The sequence below is a fragment of the Erpetoichthys calabaricus genome, chromosome 3, assembly GCF_900747795.2.
Source record: "Erpetoichthys calabaricus chromosome 3, fErpCal1.3, whole genome shotgun sequence".
Taxonomy (NCBI): domain Eukaryota; kingdom Metazoa; phylum Chordata; class Cladistia; order Polypteriformes; family Polypteridae; genus Erpetoichthys; species Erpetoichthys calabaricus.
In genome coordinates, this window is record NC_041396.2 from 22,440,903 (window position 1) to 22,461,441 (window position 20,539).

The 20,539-nt window shown below is 42.0% G+C and overlaps 1 protein-coding gene across 2 annotated transcripts in view; it reads right to left on the reverse strand.

Moving 5' to 3' along the window:
* Positions 1 to 13,155: 13,155 nt before the first annotated feature.
* Positions 13,156 to 20,539, reverse strand: part of LOC114647822 (uncharacterized) — a 1,111,123-nt gene continuing 1,103,739 nt past the window's right edge. For both annotated transcript variants that reach the window (XM_028796471.2, XM_051924525.1), the window contains exon 3: positions 13,156 to 13,847. In XM_028796471.2, coding sequence (XP_028652304.1) covers positions 13,378 to 13,839 — 462 coding nt within the window. In that variant the 5' untranslated portion in view covers positions 13,840 to 13,847 and the 3' untranslated portion in view covers positions 13,156 to 13,377. The remainder of the gene's footprint in view (positions 13,848 to 20,539) is intronic.

Here is a 20,539-nt window from a genome sequence, read left to right on the forward strand (position 1 = left end):
CATGACAACTTCCTCCTCGGTTATCAGTTTCTCTTTTTACCCTGGGGTCCCTTCCGGACACATACCTTGGTCAACTGCTACAGTCACCTTGGTCTTGAAATGACAATGTGTGTCCATAATTAACAATTTATTTCACTTGCTTGGTTGTTCAACAGTCCTGCTCCGAGAAATATCCTGTTAAAAAAAGGTAAGATTGCAACAATTTCTATTACAGGTAGGTGTGTTATCACCTGCTTGGCATCTCAGCCTGGTGCACCTTCAATGGTGCCTTTTGGCCAGCTACATGATCACCATTCATAGATATTTTGCTCCTTACCCCCGTACATCTCCTTGCGGCAGAGAGGTGGCATGAACTTCTCCTTGCCCCCCCTGCAGCTTGTCTTTGGGTCAGATGTTAGCACCCCAGCCCCTATCTTTCCTCCTGAGTCACAACCAAAAGCTAACCTTCTCTGCCTCTTCTACCAGTTCTTTTCCCACTATCTGTCAATTAGTACCTATATGCCAAATGCATTTGAGCAGGCGGCACACTGACATGCTGATGAACCCACGGCATCCTACCTCAACAGTGCAAGTGATGTATCTCCACCTGGCTTCCATGCACTCACTAGCCAGCTCATAGTCCTGTCCTTGCTCCATGGGATGGTCAGCTCAATGAAAAGCAGTGTTTTGGCAATAATCTACCATACCTCTATATCTGACCACAGATAGGATGTGACAATCATCTGGGGGAACTGGAGTTGTTTTTTGAGGTTGACTCTCATCTTCCACTCCTTGCCAGGTACTAGGATTTGTGTTGGAATTCTTGAGGTAGTGCCTTGGCGTACTGTCCTGTTGACGGTGGCACACCTCTATTTGCTTCCTGAAGCTTTTTGCTTCATCCAGCTTCCTCAGGACTTTTTTGTGTCTTGTCACCTGTACCATCCGTTTGATATTGCAGACTTACAGCATATGAAGATGTGTTGGAGGTTTGTGTTTGGTGTGACACAGAGAGAGCAGCTCTCTTCGGTATCAAACCACTTGTGTAAACTGTAAGGACAAGGTAAGATGTCCTGATAAAATGTTATTATTGTTATTATTATTACAGGTGGATCCCATTAGAAAGCTGAATATAGTATAGAGAAGAATAGAAAGCACATTAAAATATGAAGACCACTGTTAACTACCAAGCATTATGCCATTGTAGTTAGTAGACTCATTTGACTCCAGTTGATTATTAGGCCACTCCAGTTCAAGCAATCATTGCCATAGTGCCACCAGAATCATGGACTGCTGGAAGAAACCGGCCCCAAAAATGTCCATAAATGGGGACTTCCATTTTACAGGTGGCTAATGAAGACATTGCCATTTGCGCTCACAGATCAAACTTTCCACCACAGCTTGATCTCTGCACCCTTAGTACCAGAGATAATCCCAAAAATGTCCATAAATGGGGACTTCCATTTTACAGGTGGCTAATGAAGACATTGCCATTTGCGCTCACAGATCAAACTTTCCACCACAGTTTGATCTCTGCACCCTTAGTACCAGAGATAATTCATTCATAAAAAGTTGTCCATACCTCCCCCAGAATTTTCAGCACTGCTTTCCTTTTTTTTTCCAAAACTGTAAATGCTATTTCAGAGTCACCCTTTCATTTTATTTCAAAGTGTAATTAACTATAATTACAGTATGTTGTTTTATGAGTCAAGAGAGGAAACAGTTACAAAATGTTTTAAGAAACAGCACTTTGAAAAATATTTTCTTTCTGGCACCAGTCCAAAATATGCTGTGGTCAGTATGGGACAATAGACAGCGTCACATGTCAGTGTCTTTCTCAACCAGATTTTAGATGATGTTAAGCATCTCGTCTTATTCTCATTCAAACTCTTGGATCCTCTGCAATTCTTCTCTTGGCTTTTCATTGTATCTTCCATAAACTGAGGAACAAAATGATGTTCCACACTCATAGCCTGCGGGCCTTTAGGGTCTAGATCTTGAGGTCTCACTCCTTCTTATCAAATTGCTCCTGTTCCTTGATTAATGAAGACATTTTTGAAGCTCCCAGGACCACCAGATATTTTTTTGTATAAAGTCCACATGTTCATGATAAGCAGTATCTTCTTTAAAGGTATGTGCCTTTGCATGGCTTCCATTCCTACTTCTTCAAGACACGATAGCATGGGTTTGATTATCAAGAATAAAACTGATTCTCCTATTGCTCCGTTTTTTCATCCATACCCATGTTTCATTTCTTTATCTCACCATTTCCATGTCAAATGTTCCTTATGCATGTCCACTGATTTTATCATTAGTAGCTCAATTAGTAACACAATTAACATAGATCTTAGTTTGTTTGTGGATTTTCGTGGAAATCAGTTTCTCTCAGTTGTTCCTGTTCTTTAAGGATGGAAATTTCTTCCAGAAGATCTTGAATCATTTGTACATTTTCATTGAATTTGATTTCTTGCCTCAGTTGCTGCTCTTTGAGTTGGCAGATTTCTTCCCGTTGTATTTCAGCCCTCCTGATACCTTCTTGGATCTGTGCATCTCTTCTTTGTACCTGCTCCCTGAGGTGGTGAATTTGTTCATGAAGATCTGATATCAAATTTAAATTTTCATTGAATTCCATCTCTCTTTTCAGTTCTTGTTCTTTGAGGAGGAAGATATCTTCTAATAGCTCTTGGACTATTATTGCATTTTCATTAATGTAGAACTCTCTCTTTGATAGATGATCTTTCAGAAGTACTATTTCTCTTGTTTGCTGCTGGCTGATTATTTTAAGCAATGCAATCTCTTTTTCCCTTCTCCAGTCCTGCTCTGTCATATCATTTCTGAATACATTATTTTCAGTATCACGATCACTCCTTTGCTCATTTTCTTCGACATGGAGAACGTTCTCCTGCAGCTTCATGTTTTCGTCAACTTCAATATCTCTCCCCTCTTCTTCCAAGAAAATTGAAGCCTCTTCTTGATGCATCTGATCAATGGCTATGCTTTCTTTTGGCTCATTCTCCTCCTTATGTTCCCGCTCTTTAGCAAGGCAAGAATCTTCCAAGTTTTCATCGATTTCACCACCCTTTCCTTCTCTTATGTCCACTGCATGTTCTTGCTTTTCTTCCTCATTCATCTCCATATATTCACCAGTCCCAGTGTGACATGGCCTTTCTGACTCCTCAGTGGAATCTGATTTGTTTGTCTCCACTTTTAAGCCTTCATCTTTAACATTTTCCCTGCATGGACCTGGTTCTTCCATGACAATAGGGACAATTTTTTCTTCTTCCTTCATGTTAAGGTATTCAGACACCTCATCATATTGGTTTTGGTGTGGCTCTCTGGTGGAGCAATCAACCTTAAGGTCTTTGTCATTCATCTCAAGGTATTTAGCTGTGTTCCTCCGTTATCCAAGGAAACACAAGCAATCCCTGGGTGCCACTGACACAATCTTAAAGAATTACTATGTCAGTCATAAATATACACTTAGGACCCTCACCAACACACACCAAGGTCTCTTTGAAGCTGTGAAAAGAATGAAGGTTGGAATACTTTGACAAGAATTGTATTGCATGAAGTATCACGTGATCACATCAGGCAACGTGTGATTATCTCATCCCCACTAATAAAGGAGCCACGCCTTGAGAAAGCATTGTGGTTTGGTTCAGAAAATCCTATGTGAACCATTTTAGAGCACTTGCTATATTTATTTTTCTATTCAGTTCACATCAATCCACTCGTCTTTATTTTTTTTCATCATTGTGTAAAGATTCAATAATGGATTTTTTGCAAAATATGCAGTTTATGGGGGCCCAGCCTATTTAAGTATGGATTAGCCTATTCTCACTGAGCCAGTATGGGAGGTATTTTCAGCAAATAAGGAAATAAAAATTAAAATTATAAAATGCAAATGCGGGTGGCACGGTGCCTCCCAGTTAGGAGACCCGGGTTTGCTTCCCGGGTCCTCCCTGCATAGAGTTTGCATGTTCTCCCCGTGTCTGCGTGGGTTTCCTCCCACAGTCCAAAGACATGCAGGTTAGGTGCATTGGCGATTCTACATTGTCTCTAGTGTGTGCTGTGTGTGTGTGTGTGCCCTGTGGTGAGCTGGCGCCCTGCCCGGAGTTTGTTTCCTGCCTTGCGCCCTGTGTTGGCTGGGATTGGCTCCAGCAGACCCCCGTGACCCTGTAGTTAGGATATAGCGGGTTGGATAATGGATGGATGGATGGAAATGCAAATGCACTATTTTTTTGCCATTTATTTGTCAAAGTGTACATGCAAGAACACTGCAAAAATTAAAATTAAAATGAAATAACACCATTTGCAATTTCATTTCCCATACACGTAAGAGTCATTTGTGGAGTTTTTAAAAATAAAATCATTTCACCCTTCTGTCATTTCCTTTTCCATTTTGTCTTTTCATTTTCCGTATCAGTCCTGTTGTCAAGGTTTGAGTTCCAGATGCCATATACCATTACTCTATCATAAACACCTGATTGGTGGAGTGCTGCTAAGATAGTCATCCTTCTTACAAGTTCTCCCTCCCTGACTAAGGCCAGTCTTGCCTGGTTACTCAGTTTGGCCAGACAGACAACTCTAGGAGAAGCCCTGGTGGTCCCAGAATTCTTCCATTTCAAAATTACTGAGGTCACTGTGCTCCTAGGAATACTCAAAGCTTAAGAAATGGTTTTATCTCTGTGCCCTGATCAAATGCCTTACCAACATTTGATTGTGAAGAGAGTTCATTTTACTTCATGGCTTGGTTTTTGTCCTGATATGCCATGTGAATCTTTGGAGCTTCAATACACAGGTACATGTGTGCCTTTCTTAATGATGTCCAATCAATTCAATTTGCCTCCAATCCAGTTATGGACACTTCTCAAGGAGGACCAAACCATGCAGGTGGCACCTGAGCACAATTTGCAGTGCACATCAAAGTGTCTGAATGCTGATGTAAATGAGAGATTTTAGTTTTTGAGTTTTAAAAAAAGCTTTGCTCGTCTCTTTCCAAGCCTTACAAGATTTTTTTTTTATAATACAGAGATTTGCAAATCCTTCTGAAAACATGCTTTTCACTCTGTCATTATGGGCTAGTGTGAAGTTGCTGTATGCAATGTAGAAGCTTTTGGTTTGGAGCTCCACCTTGTCATTTGCTCGTCTCCAAAATGAGGCATCTCCTTGTGGGTGTGTCCTGTCTTTGTGGCTTCTTGACTAGAAGGGTCAGAAACAGTTGTGCCCATTGGGCATCTTCTCAGAGCTGAGGGTGGAAAATTAGGCAAGGTGGTTAACAATTGCGCCACCTGCTGTCCTGGGGTGGTAGTGCTTACTTTTGAGGACCTTGGAAAGTGACCCTTTGGCTCACATGCGTGATAATAGTGACTATATATTATTATTAATGTGTATATATTGAACTGCGGTGGGTTGGCACCCTGCCCGGGATTAGTTCCTGCCTTGTGCCCTGTGTTGGCTGGGATTGGCTCCAGCAGACCCCCGTGACCCTGTGTTCGGATTCAGCGGGTTGGAAAATGGATGGATGGATGTATATATTGAATTTATTATAACTAATCTCTAAATATATAAAATCCAATGTCTGTCTGTCCTTCCGTATGTCTGTCCACTTTTCACAAGAGAAATACTTAATGGATTTAGATTAGGTTTTTATCTATAATTTGCTTGAACATTTCAGCTGATTTTGCAACTTCTCTCATCGTGCTTAGTATCATAGTTTGCTCGTAGCAGTGATTAATAACCGTGAAACGAAGAGAGAGGCTGTGGGCAGAGGGGAGGGGGAGGAGGGACATCAGGAGTTGGGAGTTCGCTTGCAGTACCAATTTATTTGTGCAAATCCGAAAGAAATGCAGCGGGGCTGGCGGGACAGGGGCTCTCCTCACTGATGTGCCATTCACCATTTGAGTCGGTCTATCTGTTGCCACGTGTTGCACTGCACCTTGACTCCGCTTAGCTAGTGATACCTGTTTTGTTCAACAGAAATTATCATCTACAGATTGATAAGGAGTAACGTTTGATGTTTTTGAGAGAGAGATCAGAGCTACATGTGTTTTAGAGGGTAGCTGCTGATAAAAAATCCAATGTCTGTCTGTCTGTATGTCTGTCCGTTTTTCACAAGAGAACTACTTAATGAATTTAGATTGGGTTTTTTTCTATAATTTGCTTGAACATCCCAGTTGATTTTGCGACTTCTCTCATCGTGCTTAGTATCATAGTTTGCTCGTGGCAGTGATTAATAACCGTGAAACGAAGAGAGGGGAGGGGGAGGAGGGACCTCAGGAGTTGGGAGCCGGGTGGGGCCATCCTCACTAACGCGCCAACCTCTGTTTGATTTGGGTATGTATGTCTGTCCGCTTTTCACAAGAGAACTACTTAATGGATTTAGATTGGGTTTTTTTATCTATAATTTGCTTGAACATTCTGGTTGATTTTGCGAATTCTCTCATCACACTAAGTATCATAGTTCGCTTGTGGCATTTATAAGCAATTCCATTAATCCTCCTGGCATGCTGCCCCACAACTTAGCATTGAAAGTAGGAGCACCGATTATCCTTTTGAGAAACCAGAGCCCACCCAAACTTTGCAATGATACCCGTCTCCAGGTCTGTCAACTTCAAACATCATAGAGGCGATAATCATCACAGGATGTGGCATTGGCGAGAAGGTTTTAAACCCTCACATTCCTCTAATTGCGATGGACATGCCCTTTCAATTCAAGAGATTACAGTTCCTGGTGAAGCTTTGCTTTGCAATATCAATTAACAAGGCCCAGGGACAGACACTTAAGTTGGCAGGGGTTGATCTTAGCTCATCACGCTTCTCGCATAGCCAGCTTTACGTTGTCTGTTCCCCAAGATACCTATATGTCCTCATCCCTGATAAAACCAAAAATATTGTATATCAAGTCCGTGTCTGTCTGTGCCGAGGCTCATCTTTCACAATATATACAGTATACAGTACTTATATAAAAAATAGGAATTCCTTCACAAATAGCCACCCACAAACCAAAATGACATTAATGAAGGTCAACCAATTATATGAGATTCTTAGGATAACACCTAGGCAGTGGGGGGGGCTTAACCTTTTAACCGCCAACTCCCTAAATATTCCCCATGCCAGGAGAAATCTGAACAATTTTCGTTTTTTTACTTTACATTTATTCAAGCAGTATTTACCTGCTGAAATACCTGCTGAAATGTTTCAAATAAATGGTCAATAAAAGGATGTAGCTTGAACAAGCGGTCACGGTTTGGATCTTTCATATCTGGCTCAGATAACGGGTAGCAGTCCAGTTGAGATGCTGGGGATACACCCACTCATCGCCATTATCCGATGCGTCGTCATTCACAGTATCATGCAGCGCACGTTGCTGATCATCATTGTCGCTAAAATCTTCTTCAGAACTGCTACAATCATGATCAGAATTATTGTCCAAAATCGCCTGCAAAACCTCACTTGAAGTCAGTTTACGTTTCGCCATATTCACAGCTTTCACTTTCGATTCATATCACGTGATCGGCCAATACAAGCGCAGAGTTGTCGAAATACAACGTAGTAATAATACCCGCGCCAAACTGTCAGTTATACTACGCGCCAGGCATTCACATAACCACAGGCAAATGTGCCGGATAATTCCGGCAGTAAGACATCAGCAATAAAGCTACGATGCTGAATATATCCGGCAGAGGGTGGTTAAGGGGTTAATGCACGCTAAAGAGAAGTGGTCAGATCATCTGCTGGCTTGCTGCTGCTGGCGAGCTGCATGTTCTGCATGTCGCTTGTCGTTGTTTTAAGAGCTGGGAGCACATGAAGAGTGACTGCCAAAAGCATTCCAACAACTTCTAGGTTAAATGTCTGAACTTGTCTTAAATTTTTGTCTCACTGCCTTGTCTCGCGTGACGTTAAAGTGTCTCTCACGGGATGTCAAATTGTCTTCCGAGAAGATCACGTCTCGTCTCCCTAGTCTCCCTCTCAAGATTTTTTTAATAATATATATATATATATATATATAGAGAGAGAGCCCAGTTAGCCATATTAACAGACTGTGTGTTCCTTCAACTATATATTTTGGAACACAGTGCTGTAAAAATGGCACCATCCTTCGGAGGAGACATACAACCAAGGTCCCAACTCGATACAGTCATAAAAGATCCCTTGGCATCTTTTGAAAAGTGTAGGTTTAGCCTGATGTCCTGTCTAAATTGCCCATCACAACCCTGTCCATTCTGACCCCCTATTCATCCCCAGTCACTAATCTCTCTCTCTCACCCCTTCACCATCTAACAGTTAATGTGCAGTGAGCATACTGGCGGAAAAATGGCTGCTGTCGCATCATCCAGGTGGGTGCTACACATTGGTGGTAGGTCCCCTCTGCCTATATAAAGCTCTTTGAGTAGTGAAAAAACTGTTATGTAAAGGTAATTAATTTTCATTATTATTATTATCCTCCCTGTGTGGACTTTGCATGTTCTTTCCATGTCTGCATGGGTTTCCTCCCACAGTCCAAAGACATGCAGGTTAGGTGCATTGGCGCTCCTAAATTGTTCCTAATGTGTGTGTGCATGTGCCCTGCGGTGGGCTGGCGCCCTGCCTGGGGTTTGTTCCTGCCTTGCTCCCTGTGTTGGCTGGGATTGCCACCAGCAGACCACCATGACCCTGTGTTGAGATGTAATGGGTTGAAGAATGACTGACTGACTGACTGACTATTATTAAGTTTTATGAAAAGGAGTAACTTTTACGTCACATATCATTAGGAGGACAACCGCTGGGGCCAGTTGATGTGGCATACACAACTTCAAGTCCTTCAGATCATTTGTGCCTATGGGTTCACTCTATCATAGTAGGCTTTATCATAAGGATGTACTTACCAGCACAAAATATGGCCCACAAAAGGCCTAAAATTGAGGGGTTTTCAGGTCTAGATGGCCAAAAAATAATAAGATATCAAGAGAAACGGAATGGTGTATCATTTTTTTTTCCTCAAACTGGTAAATCAGAAGGTGCTGGACAAAAACTACTGCAATGATTTACAAAGAGTTAAAATAAAAAAGAAAATCTTATGAAGACAAGAAATTGATCAAAGCATTTCTCCTTGAGACACACCTGTGGAGTTTTTTAGAGAGGTTTAGTAAAAGCGGGCGCTCCGGTTTCCTCCCACAGTCCAAAGACATGCAGGTTAGGTGGATTAGTGATTCTAAATTGGCCCTAGTGTGTGCTTGGTGTGTGGGTGTGTTTGTGTGTGTCCTGCGGTGGGTTGGCGTCCTGCCCGGGATTGGTTCCTGCCTTGTGCCCTGTGTTGGCTGGGATTGGCTCCAGCAGACCCCCGTGACCCTGTGTTCAGATTCAACGGGTTGGAAAATGGATGGATGGATGGATAGTTAAAGCGTATGTCACATTACACTACTTGTCCAGGAATTTTCAGTCATAGCCTTTATTTACATAATCTTAGCCACTTAGCCCGTTACAAGAGTGTCTAATGTGACGTATCCAATGAATGAGACCAAGTAGTCTGTGACTGGATAGGATAAAGTCAAGCAGGTTTGAATTTCTTGTTTGTCAGAGAAGTGAGCTTTGTATGCAGGAGAGCTGCTCTTCTGGTAGTACAATGCATACAATTTGGAACACGTGTGTTTTGGACTTCACAAATAGAAGAGAAGCTCGACTCTCTGATGACTTTTGTTTTATGTACAAAAACTGAGTGGAAAAGGGCCGAGACGGCAGCTGAACACACAACAGCTTTTAACCTTTTACACATCACCAGAACAGTGCCAGCAGCATCTGGAAGCATGGGGGCTGTGAACCTCACAAAACGAAGAGAAGCTCATTTGTCTGATGTTTGGTATTTTACATACCATAGCAGAATGGAAAAACAAAATTTTTTGTATTATTCCACCCGCATAATAGTGAAACAGGACAAAATTTACAAACCAATAAACAAACAGGTATCACTACCTAATCGGAAGCAAGCTATGCTCCAAAACGTGGCCAGACGTAGACTGACAGGCATGTGAGTGAGGAGGGCCCCACCCTCCCACTCCTGATGTCACACTTCCCCTTCCCCTTGGTCCGTAGCCTCCATCTCGGATTAGTGCAAATATATCATTCTTGCAAGCGAACTATGATCCTTAGCGCAATGAATGGATAGACAAAGAGGGATGGGCAACCCAACCAGGATGGGTGCTTGAACATTTAGCAGAAGGGAGACCTGCTCAGAAGTACAGATGGTGGCTGCTTCCTGGAGTCATGGTCTCACCTCAGCATAAAATCAACAGGAATGTTCAAGAAAATTAAAGAAAAAAAACCTGATCTTAATCCATTAAGTAGACATACGGACAGACAGATATTGGATTTTATATACAAATAGAGATTTGTTATATAGGGTGGCGTAGGGAACAGGACATTTTGGAACACAATGTTTGGCGACCCTGGGGCATCGGCAGTTGTTTAGAACAAATGTGACCTCGTTTAGAACCCCCTGCCATTACTATAATATAAGAGCAGTGGAGTGGTGTGCAATGAGCATTCGCTGTGAAAGCTTTTTATAAGAATGGTGATAGTGTGAATTTCAGCGTCATTGCCAGTTAGGATGTCAAGATCGTTTTCCCTCTGCTCAAGCGATTACAACATGGGTGTGTAATTTCGAAGAAACACATTCAGTCTTAAAAAAAAGACCCCAGGTGGAGCCACTTCGCATATGGTAATTTACATACCATAACAGAATGGAAAAAAAATAAGAGATTGACTCTGAACTCTCCACAGCTGTCAAACCTTTGGTCCATCAAGGACCATGTCATTGGATGCCAGAAAAAGGGGCAAGAGATTGGTGGCTGGGCTGTAAATGTGACCTGGGGCCTCATGTATAAACGGTGCGTACGCACAGAAATATTGCGTACGAACGTTCCCACACTCAAATCGCGATGTATAAAACCTAAACTTGGCGTAAAGCCACGCACTTTTCCACGGTACCTCATACCCTGGCGTACGCAATTTCTCCGCTCAGTTTTGCAGACTGGTGGCATCCAGCGTCAAAGCAGTGCTACTGTTCCTGCGTGGTCACCCTTTCTTTCTTAGACCCATATTCCTGACGCGGCTTTATAAATACACTGAAACTAACTGCATATTGTTTATTAGTGTAATGCATCTGATTGTAATTAACCTGCAGCAATATAATGGTCCAGGAAATATTCCAAATACCATAACTGCTTTAGCGTTGTTACTCTCCCTGCATCTTCTTCTTCTTTAAGCTGCTCCTGTTAAGGATTGCCACAGCAGATCATCTTTTTCCATATTACTCTCACTGCACCACTCTGAGTATTTATATCACTGTATCTGAGTGGAGAATCACAGCAGCAGCTGATCGGAAAGAGAATTATCAGTATACAGCATGAAGCAGACGCTACCTGAGCCATGACAAAACGCTTCAGAGACTTTCCTGTATGGACTTTGCGGTTTAGAAAAAGTTTCATCCCAAGAACTATAAATGCACTAAATCAGTCCATCAAGTGCTCCTTGTAGAACTGTTTGGACTTATACTGTAAGTACAATCACCTCACTGTAAACTTGGGATACAGTTATAATATTGCACAACCTGCGCCACTTTATAAAGCGCATATTTACATATGATGACGATATCATTTTTAAGATGAAATGCAGCAAAATATGTTGATTATATTATACAGATAAAACTTTAACTTCATTTAAATAATCTGTATTGTTAATAATTAAACATGTAAGGACACGGTGCCGCAGCGCTAGCTAGTTCATGGATTGTTCCTGCATTGCGCTGTATTCTAGGTCGTGCTGACGCGACACTGGAAGGATAGACGCATAGAATAATTAAACATGTACTACGAAGATATTTCAATGTTCCTTAAAAGTTTTGAAGAATCGGCGTTCTAAGCTTATAGATGGTTTCACGTCTATTACAGAGCTGATTGTGTGGCGATTGGGTATTTGGAGAAAGAAAAGTAAGGACAGGAATTGGAGGTTAGTACGTTTGAAAGAGACAATAGGCCTACTGCTGTGATAAATTATGTCATCGAAGGTCGCGCATGGCGCAGCAAGCCTCTTGCGGGAGACATGAACAAGCACTGCGCCACCGTGTTCCCATGTTTAATAACATGCTTTTATTCCTATCATCATGAAAAAGATATCACATATACATCTCAGTATTTTAATTATTCAGAGAGCTGTAGTATCACGAATGTAATGGATTCTGTGTCCTGTCGGAGAAAGAGAAAGCCCGTTTAAGAAGCAGGTAGTGATTCACACACATAGAGCACATAGAAGATCAAATACAGAACAAAGCATTTAATGTGCTACTTTAGTTACAATGGGATTTGAGAAACTAGTAAATTAAACGATTTTAAGATGAAGTTTATGATGTTCTACTTTAATGGCAAAATAAACTACGTGATTAAAGTGGAAATTTCGAAATTAAAGTTGACATTTCGTGCTTTTTTCCCCACTGTGTGCCTACTTGTTTTGTCTGTACTCTAATAAGCATTCATATGACACTCAGACGGTGGGCTACGACTTGCCTTTTCACGGCGACTTTGAAATGTGATTTCTTTTTTATTTCGGGCACTGTGGGACTTTGTGAACTTGAGCTTTCGAGTTTCTCCGACACTGTCACTCGATCAACTTTCTTTTGTTGCTTATACCACTGTTTAAACCAACAAATAGTACGTTTTTCCTTTGCCTCCACTTGGTATTCGTTGAAATTCTTATATTTTCCCCTGTGCTTTTCTCATTGTCTTTTCACAGAAGGCTATTTATATTGATTTGCATATTCAAAGAGGCGTAATTCTGGGAGGAGTTGGGGCGGGACAGAAGGCGCGTGCACGTGCGTTACTTTTCACGCTGATCAGGATTTATGTAGTGGGAAAATGTGAAAGTTTGCGTGCGCACAGATTCCTGCATCTGGATTTTTCTGTGCGTACGCACATTCCCGCTTTTGTGCTTACGCCATGTTATAGTGTGAGTTCTATGCACAGTGTTATACATGAGGCCCCTGGACTGCAATTTTCTGCTGTGTTTAAACTGACATGGTGCAGTGACAAGGTCTACGACTTCAGTCGATAAATCTTACATGTCTAATGACAAAAAGTCACGTGATGTGACATCAGCTTATGACTGAAGGATTTAAATTAGAATTCACTCAACAAAAAACAGTTATCTTTCAACACATTATATTTATTGTTCAGTTGTTGAGCTCTTACAGCTTTTGCATTACGTTTTGAGAACTAGGGCACAGCTTATAGTGACATCAACTGAGTTAGGAAGCCGAACCAAATCAAAATGAAATTTTAATGAAGCCACTGTGAAGTGTCTGAAACAATGACTAATCTGACAGTAACACAAACTGAACAGTGAAACCTAAGCACTGATTAACATGACCCTTCACCAGCCTCCACGAAGTCTCAGGACAAGGTACAATGTGGACTCTTTCTGAATGCTGTAGTCAAACAGGGTCCTCCCATCTTCTAGATGTTTTCCAGCAAAAATCAGTCTCTGCTGATCAGGAGGAATGCTTTCCTTATCCTGGATTTTTATCTTTATATTTTCAATGGTGTCACTAGCCTCCACCTCCAGGTTGATGGTCTTGCCAGTCAGGGTTTTCACAAAGATCTGCATGCCACCCCGGAGTCTGAGAACCATGTGAAGAGTGGACTCCTTCTGGATATTGTAGTCAGACAGGGTTCTTCCCGTTTCAAGTAGTTTGCCGGCAAATATCAGCCTTTGCTGGTCAGGTGGAATGCCCTCCTTGTCCTGGATTTTGGCCTTCACATCATCAATGTTGTCACTGGCCTCGACGTCTAGGGTGATGGTTTTCCCCGTCAGGGTTTTCACAAAGATTTGCATTAGTCAATCTGAAATATATAATTAGATAATTGCAAAGCACATTCAGAATTAATTTAACCAGTACTCATATAGACTTCTCAAAAAAATTAAAGGAATACTTTGAAAACACATCAGATATCTCAATGGGAAAAAAAAATCTTGCTGGATATCTCTACTGATAAGGACTGATATGGTAATATGTTAGGAACAAAAGAATGCCACATCAATTAATGGAAATGAAAATTATCAACCTACAGAGGGCTGAATTCAAAGACACCCCAAAAATCAAAGTGAAAAAATGATGCGGCAGACAGGCTTATCCATTTTGCTGAAATTCCATGGTAGCAACTCCAAATCGTACTCAGTAGTAGTTTGTATGGCCCCCACGTGCTTGTATGCATGCCTGACAATGTTGGGGGGGACATGCTCCTAATGATATGAAGGATGATGTCCTGGGGGATCTCTTCTCAGATCTGGAACAGGGAATCACTGAGCTCCTGGACAATCTGAGGTGCAACATGTCGGCGTCGGATGGACCAAAACATAATTTCCCACCCAGTGGTCTTCTGTTAGTTCGAGGTCATGTGAGCGGGGGGTTGGGCATATCTGGGGTTGCAGTCAATGGTATCAATTCGTTCATCCTCCAGGGACTGCCTGCATACTCTCGCCACATGAGGCCGGGCATTGTCATGCACCAGGAGGAACCCAGGAGCCACTGCAACAGCATAGGACCTGACAATGGGTCCAAAGATTTCATCCCGATACCTAATAACAGTCAAGGTGCTGTTGTCTAGTCTGTAGAGGTCTGTGCGCCCCTCCATGGATATGCCTCACCAGACCATCACTGACCCACCATCAAACCGGTCATGCTGAACGATGTTACAGGCAGCATAACGTTCTCCACGGCTTCTCCAGACCTTTTCACATCTGTCAGATGTGCTCAGGGTGAACCTGCTCTCATCTGTGAAAAGCACAGGGCACCAGTGGTGGACCTGCCAATTCTTGAATTCTATGGCAAATGCCAATCGAGCTTCACGGTGCCAGGCAGTGAGCACAGAGCCCACTAGAGGATGTTGAGCCCACAGGCCACCCTCATGAAGTTTTGTTGTTTGGTCAGACACATTCACACCAGTGGCCTGCCGGAAGGTCATTTTGTAGGCTCTGCCAGTGCTCATCCTGTTCCTCCTTGCCCAAAGGAGTAAATACCAGTCAGTCCTGCTGATGGGTTAAGCACCTTCTACGAGGGGCCCTGTCAAGCTCTCCTAGAGTAACTGCCTGTCTGTCTCCTGGAATCTCCTCCATGCACTTGAGACTGTGCTGGGAGACACAGCAAACCTTCTGGCAATGGCACATGGTATTGGTATTGATGTGCAATCCTGGAGAAGTTGGACTACCTGTGCCACCTCTGTAGGGTCCAGGTATCGCCTCACACTACCAGTAGTGACACTGACTGTAGCCAAATGCAAAACGAGTGACAAAACAGATAAGGAGGGAAAAATGTCAGTGGCCTCCACCTGTTAAACCATTAATTCCTGTTTTGGGGGTCGTCTCATTGTTGCCCCTCTAGTGCCCCTGTTGTCAATTTCATTAACACCAAAGCAGCTGAAACTGATTAACAAGCCCTCTGCTACTTAACTGACCAGATCAATAGCCCAGAAGTTGCATTGACTTAATGCTATACTCTCATTAAAAAGTGTTCCCTTAATTTTTTTGAGCAGTATATTTGCAGTGGATTCAGAAAGCATTCAGACTCCTTCACCTTATACACAATTTGTTATATAGAGTGGTGTAGGGAAATGGAAAACTTTAGAATTAGGTGTTTGCGACCCTGGGGCGTTGGCAGTTGTTTTGGACCAATGCAACCTCATTTAGAACCCCTTGCCATTAGTTATAATGGAGCAGCGAAGTGGTGTGCAGAGAGAGTTCATTGTGAAAACCTTTTATAAGAACGGTAATAGTGTGAAAGCTGCTCAAAGGGAATTTCGGTGTCATTACCGGTTAGGACATCATGATCATGTCCTATGTGCTCATGCGATTACAACATGGGTGCGTAATTTCGAAAAAGCAGGTTCAGCCTTAAAAAAGATGTCCCCTGGTGGAGCCACTTTGCATACTGCCCAACAATCGATGGCAGCTATTCGACAATTGTTTAATGGTAACATTCTATTGCCTCTGAGATCCCCAGATCTCACTGTTTGTGATTTTTTCTTCACATGTCCTGCAACCATTGCTTAACTAAAAAGGAGGATTGAAGAGGAAATCGCTGGCATTCCTCTGCATTAATTCCACAACAGGCTGTCAGAATGTGAATGGAGAAATGGACAACACTTTTATGATGTTTTCCTCAAAACATAAAACACTGAATGAATAATTATTACCATCATTAATTGCATATCCTGTACAATACATTTCATTTTTAAATGTATTTTGTAATGTGTTTGTTCATGCATTAAACGTCAATTGAAAATTTCCTGTTTCCCTGTGACACCCTGTATTTCAGTCTTATGCTAAAATCGTTTAAATTCATTTCTTAACCACATCAAACAACACTTAACACCTCAGAATGACAAACTGAAAACAGGATTTTAGAATTTTTTGCAAATTATTAAAAATAAAGAATAGAAATATCACACTGACTAGTATTCAGGCCCTTGTGAATTTCCCATTGGGATTAATAAAGTATCTATCTATCTATCTATCTATCTATCTATCTATCTATCTATCTTTAGTCAGTCCTTAATTGAAGCACCCTTACAGCCCGGAGACTTCTTGGGTTTACTGCAGCAAGCTTCACATACCTTTATTTGGGGGTTTTCTGCCATTTTTCACTGCAGATCCTCTCAAACTCTGTTACATTTAATGGAAACTCTCATTGGATAGCTACTTTTAGGTCTCTCCAGAGATGTCTAACTGGGTTCAAGTCCGGGCTCTGGTTTTGCCACTCAAGGACTTTCCCAGAGTTGTTCCTAAGCCACTTCTGTGCTGCCTTTGCTCTGTTAGAAGATGAGCCCCTGGACCAATCTGAGGTTCAGGGTACTCTGGAACAGGATATTATTAAGGATATCCCTGTATTTACCCTATAAATATAATACCCAGTCATGTTCAGATTATTTTGCACTTATGAGGTGAATTGATAAAGGGCATGAGACAGAGGAGCAGAGTTAGGTGGAGAACATTTGTTTCATAGTGCAAAGAAAATTGTCTGCAGCTTGACATCAAAACCGAGAAACCGCTTATCGACATGCACAGCACCAAAGAGACATTGTGTCTGGTCACTATTCAGTGAGTGGATGTAGAGGTGGTCCACTCCTACAAATACTTGGGGGGTCCACGTTAGTGCCAGGTTAGACTGGTCTAGAAACACAGAGGAACTAGAGGAGATAGGGCAGAGAAGGCTCTTTTTTTTAGGAGGCTGCGTTCCATTAATGTGGGAAGTGACATTATTCACATCTACAACTCTGCGATGGCCAGTGTGATTTTCTATGCTGGGGTGTGTTGGGCTGGTAAGATCACTTGGGAGTGGGGCCCATCAAATCAACGAGCTAATTAAAAGAATTATAGGATGCACTATGGACCCCCTGGAGGTTGTAGCAAAGGAGGGAATTGAAACAAAACTGAGTGCCATTATGAACAATGCTATACATCCTCTCTTTGACACACCAATACTGAGGACTTTCAGACAACAAATTATCCATCCATCCATCCATCCATCCATCCATCCATCCATCCATCCATCCATCCATCCATCCATCCATCCATTATATAGTGCCTTTCATATCTATCTATCTATCTATCTATCTATCTATCTATCTATCTATCTATCTATCTATCTATCTATCTATCTATCTATCTATCTATCTATCTATCTATCTATCTATCTATCTATCTAGTCTCCCAGTTCATGCTGCTGAAAACAACCCCAGAGCAAGATGCTGCTGGCACCATGCTTTACAATTGGAATTGTATTTCATAGGAGAGGAGATAAGTGATGCCTGGTTTCCTCCAGACACGATGCTAACCTTTGGTTCATCAGACCATAGTACTAATAACCGTGTTAGCCATTATGAATGTAGTGAGACATCAAGCAAAATAACACCTTTTATTGGCTAACTAAAAAGATTACAATATGCAAGCTTTCAAGGCAACTCAGGCCCCTTCTTCAGGCAAAGATGTAATACAGAAACTGGAGTTACCTGTGTTTATATACACACTAGGAGAGATACAACATTGGAAAGCCTTTAAGTGTGACATCTTAAAAGTAAAAAATTAATAGAAATGTAAAAAATTAACAGATCTCTTCAGGCTAAGATTCATTTAGCAAGAGGGGAGAACAATCTATGGTCAAGATCTTTGGATAAGATGACTGTTCAACAAAGTGTTTAAGTTTCTGATGAGTTTTTCCATACAATGTGAGTCTGCTGTCAGCTTGTCTGTGTTAATCCAAGAAATGCAAACAATCCTCATATCTGGCCATAAAACTCTTGTCTTGTTTGCCAAAGAATGAATGTACACAGGTTCCGCATCAAGGGTGGCAACACAGATGTTCCTGTAGTAGTCCGCTTCAGCAGCCATGGACACTGTGAGAGGGACTTTAAAGTCACAGGGCTTATAGGCAACTTCAGAACACAGCAAGAGAGAAAAGAATGGGAAGTTTAACACATGATAATTGAACACATGACAACATGGTTTAAATAGAGACAAGAGTATTAGATGTTCCTGTAGTAGTCCACTTCAGCAGCCATGGACACTGTGAGAGGGACTTTAAAGTCACAGGGCTTATGGGCAACTTCAGAACACAGCAAGAGAGAAAAGAATGGTAAGTTTAACACATGATAATTGAACACATGACAACATGGTTTAAATAGAGACAAGAGTATTATTGCCAGATATGAGGATTGTTTGGATCTCTCGGACTGACACAGACAACCTGACTACAGACCAACATTGAATTGAAAAACTTATCATCCTGCCTGAAGAAGAGGCCTGAGTTGCCTCAAAAGCTTGCATATTGTAATCTTTTTAGTTAGCCAATAAAATGGGTCATTTTGCTTGACTTCTCACTACGTTCATCAGTCCACAGAATATTCTTTCGTGCAGTCACAGAGTCCTTTAGGAGCCTTTTTGCAAACTCCAAGGAGGTTTTCATGTGTCTTTTACTGAGAAGAGGCTTCTGTCTGCCACTCTGGTATAAAGCCACAGGTTTCTGGAGCCAAGCCAGAGTGATCATTGGGATCTGGCCCACCACACTTACCATGGCCCGTTCCATGATTGCTAAGTATGGATGGGTGGCCAAAACTAGGAAGACTCATTGTTGTTCTAACCTACTTCAAGAATTATGAAGGCCACATTGCTCTTGGGAACCTTCTATGCTGTAGGAATTTCTTGCAGCTTTCCACAGATCCTGCCTCTAAACTCTGGACGCAGTTCCTTTGACCTTGGGATTTGGTGTTTGTTGAATGTGGAACCTTCAATAGACAGGTATGTGTATTTCGTAATCGGGTCCAATTATTTGAATTGACCATAGGTGGACTCCAAACAAGTTGTAGAAGTATTTCAGTTATGAACAGTAGAATGGAATGCACCTGAGACATATTTTAAATGTCATACCAAAGGGTCTGAATACTTGGGCCAAAGTATATATATATCCATCCATCCATTTTCCAACCCGCTGAATCCGAACACAGGGTCACGGGGGTCTGCTGGAGCCAATCCCAGCCAACACAGGGCACAAGGCAGGAACCAATCCTGGGCAGGGTGCCAACCCACCGCAGAAGTATATATATATATATATATATATGTTTGTTTTTTTTCAAATAATGTAGCAAATATTTCTAAAATGCTGTTTTCATTTTGTTATTCTTTAGTGTGGGGAAGAAAACAAGGGTGCAACATAACAAAATGTGAAAATAATGAAGGAGTCTGAATACTTTTTGAAAGCACTGTAGTTGTAGCACATTATTTTGCATTACAGCCAGTTTGTGTTGCTCCATTTTCAGAATTCAAACTTGCAACCTTCAGTTAACTCCCACCTTTAGCCCAAAAGTGTACACTTTTAAGTAATTTTGGGATTAAGATGTCCATCCATCCATTCATTATCCAACCTGCTATATCCTAACTACAAGGCCACGGGGGTCTGCTGGAGCCAATCCCAGCCAGCACAGGGTGCAAGGCAGGAAACAAACCCCGGGCAGGGTGCCAGCCTACCGTAGGGTGTGCACACACACCAAGCACACACTAGGGACAATTATGGATCGCCAATGCACCTAACCTGCATGTCTTTGGACTGTGGGAGGAAACCGGAGTATCCGGAGGAAACCGACGCAGACACGGGGAGAACATGCAAACTCCATGCAGGGAGGACCCGGGAGGTGAACCCTGGTCTCCTTACTGCAAGGCAGTAGCGCTACCCACTGAGCCACCGTGCCACCCCGGACTAAGATGTAATATTTATTAAGGCAAGCTCTGAATCATATTATATCCAGCTCAGCCCAATTCTACCAGTTTACCAAAATCAACATTTGGAATGAATTTACTAGGATTTGTCCCTCGCAGCAAATCCACTAAGAGTGACAGAACAATGACATCTGAACTCACAAACCTGATGCTACCTGGTCACCTGAAGAAATCTACACACTGGAAAAGTGAAAAATTAAACACTCAACCATTTGAGCTAAAATATTTCCAGAGATCTGAAGTGGTTTTATATTCCAGAGCCTGGGAT